The sequence below is a fragment of the Impatiens glandulifera genome, chromosome 2 (genome assembly GCF_907164915.1).
Source record: "Impatiens glandulifera chromosome 2, dImpGla2.1, whole genome shotgun sequence".
Taxonomy (NCBI): Eukaryota; Viridiplantae; Streptophyta; class Magnoliopsida; order Ericales; family Balsaminaceae; genus Impatiens; species Impatiens glandulifera.
The window spans coordinates 66250940-66269449 of NC_061863.1; the positions used below are offsets into that span (position 1 = coordinate 66250940).

Sequence of the window (18510 nt, forward strand, 5' to 3'; positions counted from 1 at the left end):
AACAGAAAATGTTGTAGCTTAATGGTTCAGTATGAAAATGTAAAACTTTTATTTTATTATGGGTTCAAATCTCACCAAAATTTATTTTTTTTATCAATTTTTTTAACTAGACCTAAAGCAACAAAAAAAATATATAGATTTTTTTTACTAGGGTTAGGCAGTCCAAAACTCGGTGTCGGCGCTGGATATATGGAACACCGAGAACATCGATTGGTTAATAATCAATCGGTATAGATAATGTAATTAAAATTTTATATTTTTTAATTAAATTACAAACCCTGAAATAGAAATATAATTAAATCATATTAAAAATCTTTTAACAATAATTGTTCGGTTTAACACCAAAATTTGAATTCTAAATAATAATAAAAAAATATTCTTAAACAAACACAAAATAATAATAATAATAATAACCTTATTTAATATGTGTCTTCTTCCCTATAATCATTGTCGTCTTGTTGTTGTTGGAGTTGCACGGGTGAAATTGTTGTGGATGAACCTTGCCCGGCCCGATGATTGACTGACATTAGTAAACTGTGCAAACACTACATGATTGATTGATGAACCGCCACACATAAACTGTGACATAATCCACATCATCTCGATCATCTCCTCCCTCATCATCCTTCAACCAAATCCACATTAGAAGTGTCTAGACATTCAGCTCGCATATGTCTCAAATCATCATACAATAAAATATGTTAATCTCAGTAATAGATAAAATGTAAAGTAACTATATTTTATACTTACCACTTTCTCCAGTACATCCGGATTAATAGATCTATCATTTTTGGTGCTAGTCGCCAAAATGAAATCTTCATAACTTGGAGTTGCTCATTCTTACACTTTCTAAAATTGAAAGTTCAATTTTAATTTATTTGAAAACAAATTTAAAAATAAGTCTTACCATTTCTCGATGCATCTGTGTGAATGATACCAAACCGATGTACATATTTTAATTTTATTGTACATGGGGTAAAATAGAGACTGTAATAATATAAGAGGACGATAACAAATGAGATATTAGTGGTTAAAAATATATGAATTAGATATTAATTAACCGAAGTGTGAAAATGTGTGAGGTCACAAAAATAAAGGTCGATTAATGGTTAGTTTGTCGAGGGGGATAAGAGGCGTGTGAAAAAGTGTGAAGTCACGAGATTAGAGATTAGTGATTGGTTTGGCGAAAGAAAATAAGTAGGTATGTGAAAATGTGTGAGGTCACGATATGAGAAGTGGATTGTGGTTGATTTGTCGACGTGGGGGTAAAAAATGTCTATGAAAATGTGTGAGGTCACGATATGAGATGTCAATTGAGATTTAGTGGTTGATTTGTCGAAAATGGTGGTAAAATAAGGTCGCGGTAATATAAGAAGATGGTAACAAAGGAGATTAATAGTTTAAAATATATGAATGAGAGTTGAATGACTGAAGTGTGAAAATGTGTGAGATCGCGAGATTAAAGGTTGATTGATGATTGGTTTGTCGAGGGGATAAGAGGGTGTAAAAAAGTGTGAGGTCACAAGATAAGAGGTTGATTGATATTAGTGGTTGGTTTAGCGAGAAATAATAGGAGTGTGAGGTGACGTTATGAGAGGTGGATTGTGTGATTGGTGCTTGGTTTGTCGAAGTGGGGGTAAAAAATGTCGTTGTAAGTGATTTGATAAGAGATTTGGTGGTTGGCTTGCCAAAGTGATGGTAAAAAAAACAGTTTGCGATAATATAAAAGAGAACGGTAACAAATGAGATATTGGTGATTAAAAATATATGTTGATTGACCGAAATGTGAAAATGTTTTAAGTCACGAGATTAAAGTCGATATGTGGTTTTGTTTATCGAAGTGGGGGTAAAAGGTCGTGGTAAGGGATAAGAGGTCGGTACTAGAGTAAAACATGTATATTATTACTTTATATAAGAGTATAATGTATGACTTACTTTTAAGTTCTCCAAATCGATCTATCGTAACTAATAAGATAAATGGTGTAATTGACTTGATTTTACTAAATAGAAATTTGTCTTTATTTTTAATGTAATAAATTAATTTTGATATTGTTGAGATGGTTAGGTGTAGAAGTGAGGTCACGAGATTAATAAAATGAGAGATTCATTAAAGAAGAAATAATATTGGTAGTTAAATGAGATTATGCGTTGACCGAGAAATAAGAAAAGAGATTGAAGATGAAGAAGTCGGTAAGTTAATGAGAAAAAATGAAATTAAGATTTTCTTATCAAATTTGTTATTAATTTTTTTATCTTTTAATGAATAACAAAAAATATCGATGATGAATTAGAGGATGAAGACAACCAATAGGCTGCTCCAACCTTGTTTGTTCCGACCACTAAGTTCCTCATATTTAGTGTATAAATGTAAATGATGAAGAGGATAATTAAGGTAGTGAAACTAAATATGTTAAGTTTAAAATGATTGGGAAATTATTTTAAATTTATTTATGATTATAAAAAATAAAATGAAACATTATATACCTAAAATAATATTTTTGAAATGAAAACAAATTAAAAAAAAAAAGAAAAATATCAATTACTATATATTTTATATATTTAATTATTTATATATATTTTAAGAAGTTGGTAATATTTGAAAGTAATAATATAAGAGGTTATTCAAAAGAAAAAAATAATATTAATAGTTAAAATAGGTAAATGTATTTGTTTGTCCATGTCACTAAAAGATTGATTGAATTCTTGGATGGATGGACTGAAATGAGATGTTTAGGTAATATTAATATTTTTAAAAATAAATTTTAAACAATTCATTTTTAACAATAATAAATATTATTTTTTTATACTAAAAAATTATTAAGTAAAATAATATTTTAAATTAATTAATTAATAAATATTTAAATAATAAATCAAATATATTTATCCTAATATTTTTTTGTCTTTTAATATTTATATTTTTTTTAATTATTAATTATTTATATAAAAATTATAAAATTTAACAAATATGAAATATTTCTCCTATTCAAATAATAAAATCTATCAAATATATTTAATATTATATTTTGACATATTTTAAATTATTAATAAATATATGATTTTAATTTATAAGGTTCTTTTTTAAACAAAATATTATAATATTAAATTATTAATAATAAATAAAAATAAAATTAATGTTATTTTTTTGATAAAAAAAAATAATAATTACATATTTTTTATTATATTATTAAATAAAAATACTGAAATTAAAGAAATAAAAAATATTTTAAAATATATATATATATATATATATATATATATATATAAATAAATAAACAGAACTTTAAGATAAATTAATAAAATATATTTAAAATAGAAAAAAAAAATTGAAAATTTTAAGATTGAAAATTATTAGAGATGTATTTGAAATTTATTTATTATTATAAAATTTAAAATATTGAGATACTAAAATAAAAAATAAAAAAATAATGTTACTGTTTAATATAAAAAAATTATATTTTTTTAATATTTGAGACTTATTTATTATTATAATAAAAAATAACACTAAAAATAATTATAATGTTATTGTTTAATAAAAAAATAACAATAACTATATAAATTTTTAATATATTATTAAATAAAATATTGAAATAAAATAAATAAATAATGTTTCGTGTGAAAATAAATTATAAAAAAAACAAATAAATTTTAAGAAAAAATAATAAAAATTATATAAATTATAATAAAAAAAGTTATTTAATTAAATATATTAAATTTTAAAATGATTGAAAAATATATTTAAAATATATTTATTATTATTATTAAAAAAAAAAAATTAAGGCATATATTTGTATTGAAAGAACCATTTTCAAAAAAATTAAAGAAAATAATATTATTTATCATATATTGTCAAGTAATTTTAGTCAAGTCAATGCAAAAGGTTATACATAAATAAATGACCTTATCAAAATAATTGTGCAGAGTAAATTAAATTAATTATTTTTAATTAAAAAAGAAATAAAATAAATTCCATAGTTACTTAAATTATTAAATTATATATATATATATATATATATATATATATAAATTAATTATTTTTAAAAAATTATATATTTAAATATAAAATTAATTAAAATAATAATAAATAACACTATAAAAAAAATATATTTACATAATTAATTTATTTATTTGAATAATAATAAAAAATATATTTATAAAAATATATTTTTTAATTAAAATTATATATAATTATAAAATCAAATATATTTATAAACTTGTAAAATATTATAAATTTCAAATAATAAGAATTCAATTATTTTTATTTAAAATTAGCCTTTAACAAAATTGTCAAATTTTAATGGTTCATTAAAATTTAACAGCTTAAACCCAAAGTAAAAACTAATAATTTATTTAAAGAGTCTTTGGAATTCCAAAAACCCAGTCTGTTGGGCTCTATACGAACTACACTGCCCATTGGCTTTTGGACTCGCTTGTTGAAGAACTACAATCATGCACCCAATTTTAATTTAAAAATGACAATGGAATCCGTGTACCCCATATACATCCAATGACTAGGTTCGGATATTTTAAGACAAGATTGGTAGGGCTGCAAATTAGTCAGGCCGCTCGCAAGTTGTTCGGTCAAAGTTCGACTTGAGCTTGACTTTGACCGAGTTCGAGCCGAGTTCGACTTGAGCCGAGTTCGACTTGAGCTTGACTTTGACCGAGTTCGAGTCGATTCGTTTATTATTCGAATCGAACTAGAACTTATATAAAATTTGCTCGATAACTTGTCGAACTTTTTCGAGTCTTATAATACATATAAATATTTTTTATTTATTTAATATTTAAATATTAAATAATATTTTTTTTCCTTCCTTCTCTCTTCAAAACTCATATGAAGACCATAATCCTTACATTAAAACTTTAATTCTTAATATATCGTTTATTCATCATATTCTTCTTCAGTTACTTTATTTTTATTTGTTCTTCTTCTTTAGTTATTCTTATTTTTCAATTACTCTTATATTTCTTCTTTACTTTTTTTTTTATCTTTTCTTATTTAATTTTCATAATTTCTTTTACTCTTCATTTCTTCTCATTTCATTATTTCATAAAAGCTTATAGATAATTAAAATTTATTTTAACTTCTTTTATAGTTATTGTTTTTGTTTTTAGATAATTTTGATTTCTTTTTGTTTTAAGTAAATCTATATATAAAAGAAGAAAACAACTATTTTGTTAGTTAACATCGATAAGTTAGTCTTCTTCATGTTTTTTTTTATGTTTTTTCATGTATTAGGAGAAACTTATGTTTATATAAATAGAGTTGAATAAATATAAAAAACACTAATTTTCAATTTAAAAATAGGATTGTTTGATAATAGAAAAAAAAGTTTAAAAACAATATTATTGATATATTAATTAATATATTATATATAATATGGAAAGAATGAAAAATGTTAATATATTATATATATATATATATATATATATATATATATATATATATATATATATATATATAATAAAAGTATATTATAAATAATAATGAAAGAGATAAATAAAGGTTAATAATATATTATATATAATAAAAATAAATATCGAGATATAATAACTAATATATTATATATAATATTAAAAAAGATAAAAAAAAATAATATATTATATATAATAAAAGTAAATATTATGGATGTAATAATAAGAATATTATATATAATATTAATGAAAAAGGTAAAAAAATATTAATATATTATATATAATATTAAAAAATATAAAAAAAAATTAATTCATCATATATAATAAAAGTAAATATTAGAAATATAATAATTAGTATAATATATCTAAGATTGAAAAAGATAGAATATATATATATATATATATAATATTGGAAGAGATAAAAAAAGGTTTAATATATTATATATAATAAGAAATAAAAAAATATATTTTATTTTATTTTTAATATAATTTTAGTTATTTGTCTTAACATTTATATTTTTTAACTTAACAATTTCATATTATTTAATGCAAGTTATGTATGTATATTATGATTAAAAAATATAAATAAAAAAATTAATATATTAAATGTTCAAACAATTTATATAATTTTGTACTTTAATTTTATGTATTTTAGAATTTTAATTTGTAATAATAATTTGATGTTTTAGACAAAATGTTTTAAAATTTTGAATAGTTATAATTGTTTCATATTTTAATTTAAAAATATCATACTTCAAATATTGAATATATGTGAAAGTTTGATATTTTCATTTAAAAAATAAATTTTGTTTGAATTTAAGCTTAATAACTCAATTTTTGTTTAAGCTTTCAAGTAGAGCCAGACTTTTGAGTAGAGTCGGGCTTTCAAATCCATTGGTCGGAGATTAGGAGTGAAAAAGATTACCTTATCAAATTCGAGGTCGAAGAGTATACAAAACCAAAACCCGATATCCGAAATATTAATATATAAATATATATATATATATATATATATTTGTGTACCAACATTTTAATTTATGTTCTCATAACTCAATTGGAATTTTGATCCTTTCAAGTATTTTGATCCTTTCAAGTGTATATACTCTCTTAGATAAAATCAAATTATTCTTCAAATCAAAATAATTTTTTAAAAAAGATTCTCTAACTTTAAAGAATAATTTTAATAATTTATTAAAATAAGATCCTTTAGAGGAATATTATTAATTTTGAAGATCTATAATTTTTTTGAAATTTTAATCAAAATCCTATATTCTCAAAATAAAATCCTTTTAAATATATAAAATATATAATGATTTGATGAATGAATCAATTATAGATTTCTTTCAATATTTTTTTTTTATGCTAATAATACTATGTTATTTTTTCTCAATATATTTATGCTATAAATCTAATAATGGACCCAATGTTTTATCTTATATAATTTTTTCGTTGCATATACTATTACTATTACTATTACAATATTGTGTAAAAAAAATTAACTATAATAAATAAAAATAAAGATTAATAATTTCATTTTTATTCATATTAAATTAAATAAAAAAATCTTTAAAAAACAATAACAAAATTCAAGAAGTTGATCTCTAAAAAAAATTAAAAATTTAAGAGAAATAAAAACAAAAATTATGGTTAAATTAATAAAAAAGAAAAAAATTATATTAATATTAAAATAATAAATATATAAATTTAAATTTAAAATCAACTATGTTTACTATTTTTATAGTGGTACGATTTAAAGGATATAAATGAGCTTTTTTCATAATTATATAGTAGAACTATAGAACAATACATCCAATCCTCCTAATACATAAATCAAACATTTTATAATCAAATATATATATTTTCTTCAACATCATAGAAGAAATACAATTACAACAAAAAATCGTCTTAAGGATCATCAAACAGAAATAAAAATCAAATGAACAAGAGATTCAGCTTACTTATGGAAAACAGAACCTCTGAAATTATAGAACCCTAAAAGGTAATCTTCTGAATAAAATAAATAAATATTCTATTTCTTTCAATTGTGAATTAAGAGATCATAGTTATTGACGGGAAATTGTGAAACAGTCAACTTGGTTACATTAATAAGACAATTGTTTGGATTTTGGAGCAAAATTGTTCAAGTAACTGGAAATCTATATTATTAAAACATTTGCATTATATTCATCATATGAAGACAATTAATAAGACAATTAATGTCAACTTGGTTACATTAATAAGACAATTTCATGCTTTCAGATTCTTTGAAAAACAAAATAAACATTTTGATTAAGCCTCAGAGATCTTGATGGATAATAATCATCATATGAAGAAACTAGTTCTCCAATCAAGAGTAGCAAATATTTGCTTACATCACTGGCTCATAATAGAAAAGAAGATAATGAAGGAAAGAATCAAGAGTAAAGGATCTAGAAAAGATAAATGGATGAAATAAAAAGTCAGAATACTTTTCATAATCAAAATTAATATTCAGTGGGAATCCGAATGATTTCTTTCATCATACAATTCATACATCCATTCATCTCAAAAAATAGAAATGAAAAGGGTTTTTGTAAATATTTTAAACCACCACTTTGATAATACAAAAATTCTTCAAAAAAACACATACAATCCTAATAGAAATTGAAGCTCAAATAAAACCTAAATGAAGAGAGGTCTCAGAGATCTTGGTGGATAAGAATCATCATATGAGAAAACAAGTTCCCCAATCAAGAGTAGCAAATATCTTCTTACATCACTGACCAATTTATAAAATTCAAGTCTTTTTAAAATCAATCAAGAATCAGAGAAAATTAACAAATCCATAAAAATTAAACAAGATAAATGGATGAGATGGAAGAGTCAGAATCATCTTTTATAATCAAAATTATATATTCAGTGGGAATCATACACACATTCATTATATCATATTGGTACAAAATTAATAATAAAAACATATCAAAACTCAACTGAAAAAACTTGTTTTATGGATTTTACAAACAACCACTTTGATAATTACGGTGAAACAAATCCTAAATGAAGAGAGGTCTCAGAGATCTTGGTGGATAATAATCATCACAAGAGAAAACAAATTCTCCAATCAAGAGTAGCAAATATCTTCTTACATCACTGACCAATTTATAAAATTCAAGTCTTTTTAACATCAATCAAGAATCAGAAAAAATTAACAAATCCATAAAAATTAAACAAAACAAATGGATGAGATGAAGTGTCAGAATCATCTTTTATAATCAAATTTATATTCAGTGGGAATCCGAATGATTTATTTCATCATTCAAATCATCCATCCATTCATTATAACATATTGGTACAAAATTAACCATAAAATCATATCAAAACTCAATTGATAAAACATGTTTTTATAGATTTTCTAAACAACCACTTTGATAATTTCGGTGAAACATATCCTAAATGAAGTGAGGTCTCAGAGATCTTGGTGGATAAGAATCATCATATGAGAAAACAAGTTCCCCAATCAAGAGTAGCAAATATCTGCTTACATCACCGACCTATTTATAAAATTCAAGTCTTTTTAATTTCAATGAAGAATAATCAGGGAGAATTAACAAATCTATAAAATTAAACAAGATAAATGGATGAGATGAAGAGTCAGAATCATCTTTTATAATCAAATTTATATTCAGTGGGAATCCGAATGATTTATTTCATCATTCAAATCATACATCCATTCATTATAACATATTGGTACAAAATTAACCATAAAATCATATCAAAACTCAACTGATAAAATATGTTTTTATAGATTTTCTAAACAACCACTTTGATAATTTAGGTGAAACAAATCCTAAATGAAGTGAGGTCTCAGAGATCTTGGTGGATAAGAATCATCATATGAGAAAACAAGTTCCCCAATCAAGAGTAGCAAATATCTGCTTACATCACCGACCTATTTATAAAATTCAAGTCTTTTTAATTTCAATGAAGAATAATCAGGGAGAATTAACAAATCTATAAAATTAAACAAGATAAATGGATGAGATGAAGAGTCAGAATCATCTTTTATAATCAAATTTATATTCAGTGGGAATCCGAATGATTTATTTCATCATTCAAATCATACATCCATTCATTATAACATATTGGTACAAAACTAACCATAAAATCAAATCAAAACTCAACTGATAAAACATGTTTTAAAGATTTTCTGAACAACCACTTTGATAATTTAGGTGAAACAAATCCTAAATGAAGAGAGGTCTCAGAGATCTTGGTGGATAAGAATCATCATATGAGAAAACAAGTTCCCCAATCAAGAGTAGCAAATATCTGCTTACATCACTGACCAATTTATAAAATTCCAAGTCTTTTTAAAATCAATCAAGAATCAGAGAAAATTAACAAATCTATAGAATAAATCAAGACAAATGGATGAGATGAAGAGTCAAGAATCATCTTTTATAATCAAATTTATATTCAGTGGGAATCCGAATGATTTATTTCATCATTCAAATCATTCATCCATTCATCTTAACTGCAAATTGATTATGAAATGATTGAAAAATAATATTAATAAGAGGCCTCAGAGATCTTGGTGGATAAGAATCATCACATGAGGAAACAAGCTCCCCAATCAAGAGTAGCAAATATTTGATTACATCACTGGCCATAACACAGAAAATCAACAAATCTAGAGAATAATACGATAAATGGATAAGATAAACAGTCAGAATCATCTTTTATAATCAATATTAAATTCAGTGGGAATCCGAATGATATATGTCATCATACCAATTATCCATCAATTCATCGCAAGTAAAAACTGAATCATATCAAAGCAAATTGAAGGAAAAATTGTATCCTCCTTATCACCGAAAAGATCTACTTGAAGAAAGATTATTCGGATCTAATGAAACCGTTTATACATATATTATACGTATAAACGGAGGCATATGCTTTGGCCTAACGATAGATCCTTGTTCCACACATATTGGATCAAGGAATTGCAATATTAGGCAAGAGAAATCAATGGAGAACAGAATCTGAACAAGACAAAGAGAAATACGAACTGACTTTGTATGTTGAAATCCTCAAACCCTAGTTTGTGATTGTATATCGACTTCTGCAGAATCATCTTTCCTTTATAAAGAGAGAGAGAGAGAGAGATAGACAGAGGCGCCGCCCCATTGAAACCCTAGAAAACTCATATAAAACATACTTTCGGGGATAAATTATCATTTATGCCCTTAAACTTATAAAACATATCTAAATTTAGTTTCAACAAAATGTAAAGTTAAGAAACTATCTTTGAAATATTTAGAAACAGATAATGGAGTGAACTTTTAAGAAAAATAACAATTACGTTAATTAGTTGACCAATTTAGCCATCAAATCTACAAAAGAGGGTTTATTAGTCAATTGAATTTCTAAGTTAATTGGACCATTATGTAAAGATATTCATTTGTATATATATTATCTAATATCAATTTTAATAACAATATTAAAAATTATTATTTTAACAAAATAAATGTAAACAAAAATAACATTGTCGAACCAAACAAAAATTATAGATTTAAATATAAACAATAAACATATATATTTAAAATTCCTTTAAAAATAAATTAAGAATTTTGTTTGTTAGATGAACTCAAATTTATCTATAGGAAGGAAGTATCAAATGACAAATATATAGGATGCCAATTTGAAACTGCTCGTAATAATTGAATCGAATTGTTCCATTTGAGATTGTTTTTCTTCAAAATCGAATGGGATAGTGCGGTGATTATATGGGTGTCTCCCGCTCTCATAATGATTATTCTCCGAACACTATAAACACAATTAAATATATAAAATCACCAATATATTTATTTATTAATTATATTTTATAAGAGTTATAAATTTAATTTTTTTATAATAATATAAAATTTCAATATATTACAATATATTTATATTAAAAAATTGTTTCTATAATTTTATTGTGTATTTTTTTAATTTTTTTTATATTTTATAAACGGTGCTCCGCGGGAATTTCCCGAAACCAAACAGGACGGGGTTGGTATTAAAAATATCCTCGAAATAAAAATAGGATGAAAATGGTAAATATAATCCCCGTTCCGAACCGCCCTATTGTCATCTCTATAAATATCTTAAAATATCAATATATAGTAAAATGTATAAACAGATAAATTTATAATAGGTTGCTTCAACTTAGGCCTTTTTATTAAACACATAGTCCGGAATTCATTTATTCAAATAATAAGATGTTTAGTCAAATCTATTGTATTTTTAAACATAAAATATTATAGTTTAATGGTTTAAGATAAAAATTTAAAATTTTATTTGGTTATAGGTTCAAATCTTACCAAAAATCAATTTTTATCAACTTTTTAAATTAGACCTAGGGTAACAAAAGAATACATTTGTTTCTACCGGTGACTAGGACAACATAAAACTCGGGATTGGCCCTATACCTGACAGACTGGAATTTACTAAAGAAAGCAGAATATAAGGAGATAGTTAAATGGTTAGTTGATGGAATGAATGAGCTGATGATGACTCCTATTTCAATTTGACGAAATACACTTTGGTCTATTTCTAATTCAATAACATAATAAATGATGGTCTATTTCTATTTTACTTGTTACATGTGTGTTTGTTTGTCTTCAGTTTATTTGTTTATTTGTTATAATTAAGTTGGGCAAATAACGTTCCTTGCATACCGTATTCACCTGGAACCGCCACGATCAACAAATTTTGTTTTTCAAAATCCAATGGATCATCAATTACTGATAATAAGGATGATGATACCCTAAAAGTGATGGCGGTTGCGTAGAAGTAATCCGATTATACTGTTATCGATGTCGATCTATACGATTCTAAGTTCGGAGTAGAGCGGCTAAGAGATTTCACTTACGATAACTATCTAGATTGATAATCTAATTTGTAATTCTTCTCTAATTTTGAGATTAAAACTATAGCATTGTTGAGACGTGAGAACACTAACTAAAAAATGTAGTGTAATTAGAAATCTTAGAATGGGTAGTGGAACATCATTATCTATGTTCTCTGTTTTTCAAGATATTAGGATCATTGATAATATATATTTTTCATGTTGATCTCTTACATGTTCACGCGGATAAGAGCACTTTTCATCTATTTGATAAATTCAATCTGAAGTATAATTCTTGTGGTCATTGTGGTCAAAGTATGCTTAGGAAGATCTTTCTTAAACAAGACAATCTTATATAGGATGAGTCCTTCATGTTTTTCTTTATCAACATTTTTCTCCTTGGATATATAAATATATTTTGCATGTGTTGCTGATGTTCTTGAAATGGAGCAGTTCTGCCCTTATTAACAAGTAATTCCCCACAAAACTTCATAATTTTGGAGCAAATCAAATCTAGGTTGTATGTTGCTTATCATACCTTTGGTAATTTTGTCAAATACAAAAATGTGTGATCTTGTTCAATGTTTATTTTTTTTTATGAAATAATTAATGGCGTGGAATTAATGGCCTTGGTCATGAATACTAATTTGCTCCCAATTTAAAATTTGTATGGACAATTTTGCATTTTAAATAGTTCAAATGCAAATACACTACAATTAAAGAAGTACACTTTGTTATGCAGTTCTAATCTTATTGTTTAAATTATTGAATGATGTAATATGTTACTTTAGATAGCAACATGCTAATATGCTGATGCTGATGCTGATGCTGTGATTGCAACTCTCAACTTTTAATTAGAGTCAATATTGCACTATTTTCCTAGTAAATTTACTATTTGAATCATATTCTTAAATAGGTCAATTCATGTATTTGAATTGTCATATCTAGTTTTGTCTCTCATTAAGTAAATTTTTCAGTCACTTATGTTTTCTATCTTAACGGATTATCTTCCATCTTCTCAACATCATCAAGACATTTCCTTGCTGAATTGACAAAATAAGTTTTTTCAGACCTTTCTGCAAACAAATATCATGTATTTTTCATGTATTTTTTCTTGAAATATGAACATAAGGCTTACTTGAGTAATATTTTGTATCATATTCTTCTAATCGGTTGAACGATCTATGGTTCAATTTAAGAGTTCTTTGATAATCTGTTCCTAATTCTGATAGTTTATTTTGTTTCGATTCATATTTTTTTTTTCAATTTGACAAAATACACTTTGGTATATTTCTAATTCAATAACATAATAACAATGTGGTTTGAACAAAAATTTTTAGACGGTAGAGATTGAAAAGAAACTGACCAAGAGGCAATATTGTGCTAGTGTTTGGATTTTGAATTTGAACAATTAGAACAATTTACTGAAATTGAATGATGTAAGTTTAACTTGGTTCGGTGATGCTCTCTCTTTTATTGCATTGACATGATTTTTTTTTACCACACTCTATTGAATGATTGTAACTTGATGTATTTATTTAGTTATTTTTTTTATTATACAACGATTGACATCTTTATATTTTTTTATGTTAAATAGGATTATTCTCAAATAATGAATGTGAATCAAATAAGAGACGTAAATATATTGGATATTGCTGCCATGGAGAAGAGCCGTTTGTTGGTCCATACATGTATAATAATTTTATTTATCTTTTTAATGTGTTTATTATATATAATTGTTTGAATAACACTATACAATATATTTTAATTGTATGATATTTTTGAAATCTTCGTTCATTATAAATGATCACTTATAAGTTTATCTAAGTTTTCTTTTCATTATACTTAAATTTCTATTATTATATTTCTATTTTAGATGCATGATATGTTTTTATGCATTATATATTTATTTTTATATGTATATATAATTTTTATTTTATTTTTATGCATAATAGATTTTAAAAATTAAAATTTAAATAATTCATGTTTAGTTTAGAAATAAATAAACTTATATTATCCTTAATTTTAGTTTAACTTTGTAAATGTTAAAAATATTAATAGAATTTGTATTAGATTTATTAAATCTTATTTTACATTTTTTTTATTTAATCATATATAATTTAAATTTTAAATACATCAAATTTAAATCAAAAATATTACTTTATTTAATTTTATTTTTAACATAATAATAATTATTTTTTATATAAATTTATTTTTTCATTATATTTAACTTTTGTATTAAACATATTTTTATTAAATTTAAATTTGCATTTAACAAATTTTACATTAATTAATTTTTATTTTATAGTTATATATTTCTTAAGAATATATATATTTTTTTTTAAATATTCTCGAACACATAACCTTAGAGAGGTAAGTATCTTGTTGACTAGAAGAGAAGATCTCTTAGACCTTGTAACCCTTGTTATTACTAGTTATTTAACCTAAACTAATTAAACATTATTTCAAAATTCATTAATCAAAATATTAATTTATTATTTATTTTTAAATATTATTTTATTATTATATATTAATACATTTTAAGTTTTATTTGACTAAAAAAATATTTATTTTCTAAAAATCTTTGCAGTTTTCTCTGACCAAGTTAATAAAAACAAGATCCAAACAAAGCCTTAGTTTATAGATATTAAAAATGTTTTTTTAACTTGTTTTTTTTAATTATCTATTCCATCTTAAATTACTATTATAATAATCATCAAAACAACTTAATTTATCATAAAATGACATATAGGTAATTAAAAAAAATCATATTTTTTCTAAATAGTTTTTTTTTAAATAAAATCCTATATAAAAAACTTAAAATCAAACCAGTATTAATTTAGTTTAGTTACATTAGATTCTCTCTTATCAATTTAATTTTTATATATTTATCCTATATTTATTAATTTTCTCCTTAAACTTTATATAATTTAATAATGTTTCTATCAATAAATATATACTAACATATCGGGAAGCATCTCGTGTCTAATTATCCTAAAAAGTTATTAAATTAAAAAAAAAAAAAAGTTAGAAATGTGAAATTAGTTATGTGAATTATAGTAGCGTCTGGTAAGATATAGAGTTTTACATAACGTGTAACATATTAATTACTATTAGCGTTGAATGAGCCGGCTCCATTGATCAGGATGAGGAGGAATCTGACAAGCTTCTCAATTTATTATTAATACCCAGATCCCATTTCACTGTCAGTCAGTCCTTGATCCTCATTTTCTTATATTTTTCCCTACCAATTTCTGACCAATTCACGTCCATTTGTTTGCGGATCTCGCTCCAGGATTGCATCGAATCATAAACACTGGATTTTATTAATTTATGTCTAGTAGATCTTGTTTGTTTATCTTCCTTCTGAATTCCTCGTGACCCATTGATTGATTGATTGATTGATTGATCATCCGATCCGATCAAGGTTTTGTTTGATCTTAGAATCGGTATATCCGATCAAGTTGCTGCCTTTGAACATGAGACTTCCGATGGTGGACTGTCGAAGCTTGATTGAGTTCTGCAGGACTTTTGAAGAGCATCAGAAATTATCCGATTCTGTTCAGTCAAAAGGAAGACGAATTCGCTGTCGTGGAGTTTCAGGCAACAGGAAGAAACACGGCAATTTGAACCATCATCCATTCTCTTTCTGCCATCATTCATCCGTCGCTGCAATGGATGTCTTCATGCTGTTTCTAGTTCTGGGTGCGTTGGGTCTTCTAACGTTTCCTTCTCTCAGATTAGTCCTTCACGAATCATCACAGTTTTTCACTGCTCTTTTCTCTATCATCTGGGATGGCTTGAAAGACGCACCTTTGGCATATCTGTTTGGGTTCAGTGCAGGAATTGTGCTGGTGATTCTCACCATTGCAGTGTGGGAGTTGTTAGATACTCAATCAAGGAAGTGCAGGAGGAATCCTTATTGCAAAGGGCTTAGGAGGGCAATTGAATATGATATCCAGCTAGAATCGGAAGAGTGTGTGAGATACTTGCCCCCAACACCAACGGCTGCTTATGGAATGCCATCGCTCGAACTGGGGAGGGACCACAAGGAATTGGAGGCTGAGCTGAAAAAGATGGCGCCGGTTAATGGAAGAACAGTCCTCATATTTCGAGCACCTTGTGGTTGCTCTGTTGGAAGAATGGAAGTTTGGGGAGCGAAGAAAGTCCGTGGAATGAAGAAATAAAACTCTTTTAATTTCCTTAAATGTCTTATTATTAACCTCATTACTGATCAGTATTATTAGATATATATTAGTTCAGAGGACTTCTCTTGACTCTATGAATAAAGTTTGGTCATTCGAATTCGCTTTCATCATCATCATCATCAACTGCATAATGATAACTTAGCTGTCTCTGGTTTCTTCTGTGTTGAGAAATTGCCCATTGCTTCTTCCAATTCTTAGAGTTAAATCATCAGAAGCATCTCGTGCAAGGAGGAGCCAATTGTTCCTTGAATCAATCGCATTCTCCTCTTCTTCTTCAAGTGAATCAATCACATTTGTTGCTGAACCATTTGTTGCATTTAGGCTGTTTTGTGTTTTTCCAGGATTTACAAGAAGAGAAGAAGAGCTCACTATGCTTGGACCTGCTGGTATGTATGCCTGCAATTTGTTTTTCATAATAGTTAATTGTGCTATGACCAAGTTATTCTCTTTTGTCTAAACCTATTATTGAAAGACAGATTATTGTATACCTCATTCTGTGCATGAAATCCGTAATACATGCTTGGTGCTTTCGGGAACTTCAAACTTGTAGATAATGTAAATCAAATGTTGGTCATCATGGTAAATGATAATTATGGTATTACCCAAAACATGTAAATAAAACAGAAATGTTTCTTTTTGCTTGCAATTACTTTTCTCTTACTTGTTTTTCTGGTAAGGAATATTCAGATGGCTTCTACTTTCATGATTGATTTCAAGCATCCTATCTTCTGTTAATGCAAATACCAGCAAAGAGAAGCCTTAATGAACTTAATTGAATAGATCTATATATAGAGAAGGTTATTAGTACCTGTCCTGTAGATCATTGTGTTTGATTGTCCGAACTTACTGAGTCTGTACTTCTGTGGGCAGGTAAATAAAAGGATCAGTTTTGAATTTTGATGTTTAAGAACTCCAAGAACATACCTGGAGATGACTTTTTAGATGGCTTAAACCAATGCCTGGGACGCCCATTTGGTTCATGATACTCTTTGGAGTAGCTTCTGCGTTTTTTTTAAACTCTTAACTAATTAGTTACCATGATTTATTTTCTTTAATAAAAATACTGCTTTACTTACTATAGGGTCCTCCAAGGTGATTAACTGCTTCAACAAAATGCTCGTGCAGTTCGGTTGTCCATCTGAGCCTTGTTCTGTGTTTGGTCTCTTGGTAGTGTCTTCTTTCCTTGATTCTATGCACTTCCATTGGGAGGTTTTCCATCTTGAAGTTATGTTGTTATTGCTGAAGAAACAGTGGGAATTTAAAAGCTTTTGTTTTGCTCCTTTTTCTGCATGACCCTCTTTTGTAAGTGAGGATAGATAGATTCTGTTGGCAATTTTATTCCTCTTTAGGTGACTGTGGTCCTAGAATTTTTTGCAACTTTTCATTGACTGTCTTAGATACAGGATATAAATAATCTTTCTTTCGTCGAAAACAATGAATTATCCAGAAAGCTACTAGATATGCTTCTGTACTTCAGTTAAGTTGATTGAATTCTCCATTCCGTAATAGTCTCTAAAAATGGTGGAAAATGAACCGGTTACTTAAGTGGTATTGTGTCTAATATAGAAACCAAGTATAGGTTGCTAATGGTAATGGATAATAGATTCTTGCATGACCTTTGAAAATTTTATCCCTTCAAAAGGGATTCCCTTTTTTATTCTAAATGGAATTGTCTTCCCCAGTTGGGAGGGACAATTTTTATTTATCCCATAAGAAGAAAAAGAAAAAAGCAAGTTGATTGAATTTGGGCAATTGTTTGTTCATGTGAAAAGAGATTTATATTCCTTGAGAAAATTGAAAAGAGATTCATATTCTTAAATCTTTATACTCAATCCCACTGTATGATTGGATTGGAATAACTTAGGGGACCCCTTAGAGCCTTCTTCTTTGATTCCTGCCTTTAAAAGGAATTTTGCTATGCTGTCTTCTTTTACAATTAAGCCTTCTAGATCTATAAACTCAAGTCGATCTTGATTGAAGTATAATTTTCATTTTCAGTACCTTTTCTTCTTCTATATC

The 18510-nt window shown here is 25.6% G+C and overlaps 2 protein-coding genes and 13 non-coding genes across 15 annotated transcripts; 1 reads left to right on the forward strand and 14 right to left on the reverse strand.

Annotated features, from left to right (window-relative positions):
• Nucleotides 1-7707: 7707 nt before the first annotated feature.
• On the reverse strand, nucleotides 7708-7797 carry LOC124928333. Its single transcript, XR_007098535.1, has one exon. It is a non-coding gene; the product is annotated as a small nucleolar RNA SNORD24 (small nucleolar RNA).
• Nucleotides 7798-7869: 72 nt separating this feature from the next.
• On the reverse strand, nucleotides 7870-7943 carry LOC124928353. Its single transcript, XR_007098553.1, has one exon. It is a non-coding gene; the product is annotated as a small nucleolar RNA R12 (small nucleolar RNA).
• A 146-nt stretch (nucleotides 7944-8089) lies between these two features.
• Nucleotides 8090-8179, reverse strand: LOC124928335. Its single transcript, XR_007098537.1, has one exon. It is a non-coding gene; the product is annotated as a small nucleolar RNA SNORD24 (small nucleolar RNA).
• Nucleotides 8180-8460: 281 nt separating this feature from the next.
• LOC124928334 lies at nucleotides 8461-8550 on the reverse strand. The gene has a single exon (XR_007098536.1). It is a non-coding gene; the product is annotated as a small nucleolar RNA SNORD24 (small nucleolar RNA).
• Nucleotides 8551-8642: 92 nt separating this feature from the next.
• On the reverse strand, nucleotides 8643-8716 carry LOC124928350. The gene has a single exon (XR_007098550.1). It is a non-coding gene; the product is annotated as a small nucleolar RNA R12 (small nucleolar RNA).
• Nucleotides 8717-8856: 140 nt separating this feature from the next.
• Nucleotides 8857-8946, reverse strand: LOC124928339. The gene has a single exon (XR_007098539.1). It is a non-coding gene; the product is annotated as a small nucleolar RNA SNORD24 (small nucleolar RNA).
• A 94-nt stretch (nucleotides 8947-9040) lies between these two features.
• LOC124928351 lies at nucleotides 9041-9114 on the reverse strand. Its single transcript, XR_007098551.1, has one exon. It is a non-coding gene; the product is annotated as a small nucleolar RNA R12 (small nucleolar RNA).
• A 140-nt stretch (nucleotides 9115-9254) lies between these two features.
• LOC124928340 lies at nucleotides 9255-9344 on the reverse strand. The gene has a single exon (XR_007098540.1). It is a non-coding gene; the product is annotated as a small nucleolar RNA SNORD24 (small nucleolar RNA).
• Nucleotides 9345-9438: 94 nt separating this feature from the next.
• On the reverse strand, nucleotides 9439-9512 carry LOC124928352. Its single transcript, XR_007098552.1, has one exon. It is a non-coding gene; the product is annotated as a small nucleolar RNA R12 (small nucleolar RNA).
• Nucleotides 9513-9651: 139 nt separating this feature from the next.
• Nucleotides 9652-9741, reverse strand: LOC124928338. Its single transcript, XR_007098538.1, has one exon. It is a non-coding gene; the product is annotated as a small nucleolar RNA SNORD24 (small nucleolar RNA).
• A 92-nt stretch (nucleotides 9742-9833) lies between these two features.
• Nucleotides 9834-9908, reverse strand: LOC124928354. Its single transcript, XR_007098554.1, has one exon. It is a non-coding gene; the product is annotated as a small nucleolar RNA R12 (small nucleolar RNA).
• Nucleotides 9909-9972: 64 nt separating this feature from the next.
• Nucleotides 9973-10062, reverse strand: LOC124928332. The gene has a single exon (XR_007098534.1). It is a non-coding gene; the product is annotated as a small nucleolar RNA SNORD24 (small nucleolar RNA).
• Nucleotides 10063-10115: 53 nt separating this feature from the next.
• Nucleotides 10116-10189, reverse strand: LOC124928356. The gene has a single exon (XR_007098555.1). It is a non-coding gene; the product is annotated as a small nucleolar RNA R12 (small nucleolar RNA).
• Nucleotides 10190-15383: 5194 nt separating this feature from the next.
• Nucleotides 15384-16589, forward strand: LOC124925605 (uncharacterized protein At5g19025-like). The gene has a single exon (XM_047465655.1). The coding sequence runs from the start codon at nucleotides 15763-15765 to the stop codon at nucleotides 16468-16470; it is 708 nt and encodes a 235-aa protein (XP_047321611.1). The 5' UTR covers nucleotides 15384-15762; the 3' UTR covers nucleotides 16471-16589.
• Nucleotides 16460-17749, reverse strand: LOC124925606 (transcription factor HHO5-like). The gene is made up of 6 exons (XM_047465656.1): nucleotides 17568-17749; nucleotides 17416-17492; nucleotides 17300-17351; nucleotides 17153-17219; nucleotides 16980-17034; nucleotides 16460-16887 (listed from the first exon to the last, which is right to left on the reverse strand). The coding sequence occupies exons 1-6, from the start codon at nucleotides 17707-17709 to the stop codon at nucleotides 16630-16632; spliced, it is 651 nt and encodes a 216-aa protein (XP_047321612.1). The 5' UTR covers nucleotides 17710-17749; the 3' UTR covers nucleotides 16460-16629.
• Between the last annotated feature and the right edge of the window lie 761 nt (nucleotides 17750-18510).

Excerpts from the sequence above, each read along its gene's own strand:
- LOC124925605 (XM_047465655.1), top strand. The coding sequence starts at position 15,763 with ATGAGACTTCCGATGGTGGACTGTCGAAGCTTGATTGAGTTCTGCAGG.
- LOC124925606 (XM_047465656.1), bottom strand. The coding sequence starts at position 17,709 with ATGGAAAACCTCCCAATGGAAGTGCATAGAATCAAGGAAAGAAGACAC. Across the intron at positions 17,352-17,415 it reads ATCTAAAAAGTCATCTCCAG|AAGTACAGACTCAGTAAGTT; the intron begins GTATGTTCTTGG and ends ACCTGCCCACAG. Across the intron at positions 17,035-17,152 it reads ATTCCTTACCAGAAAAACAA|TTTGAAGTTCCCGAAAGCAC; the intron begins GTAAGAGAAAAG and ends ATTATCTACAAG.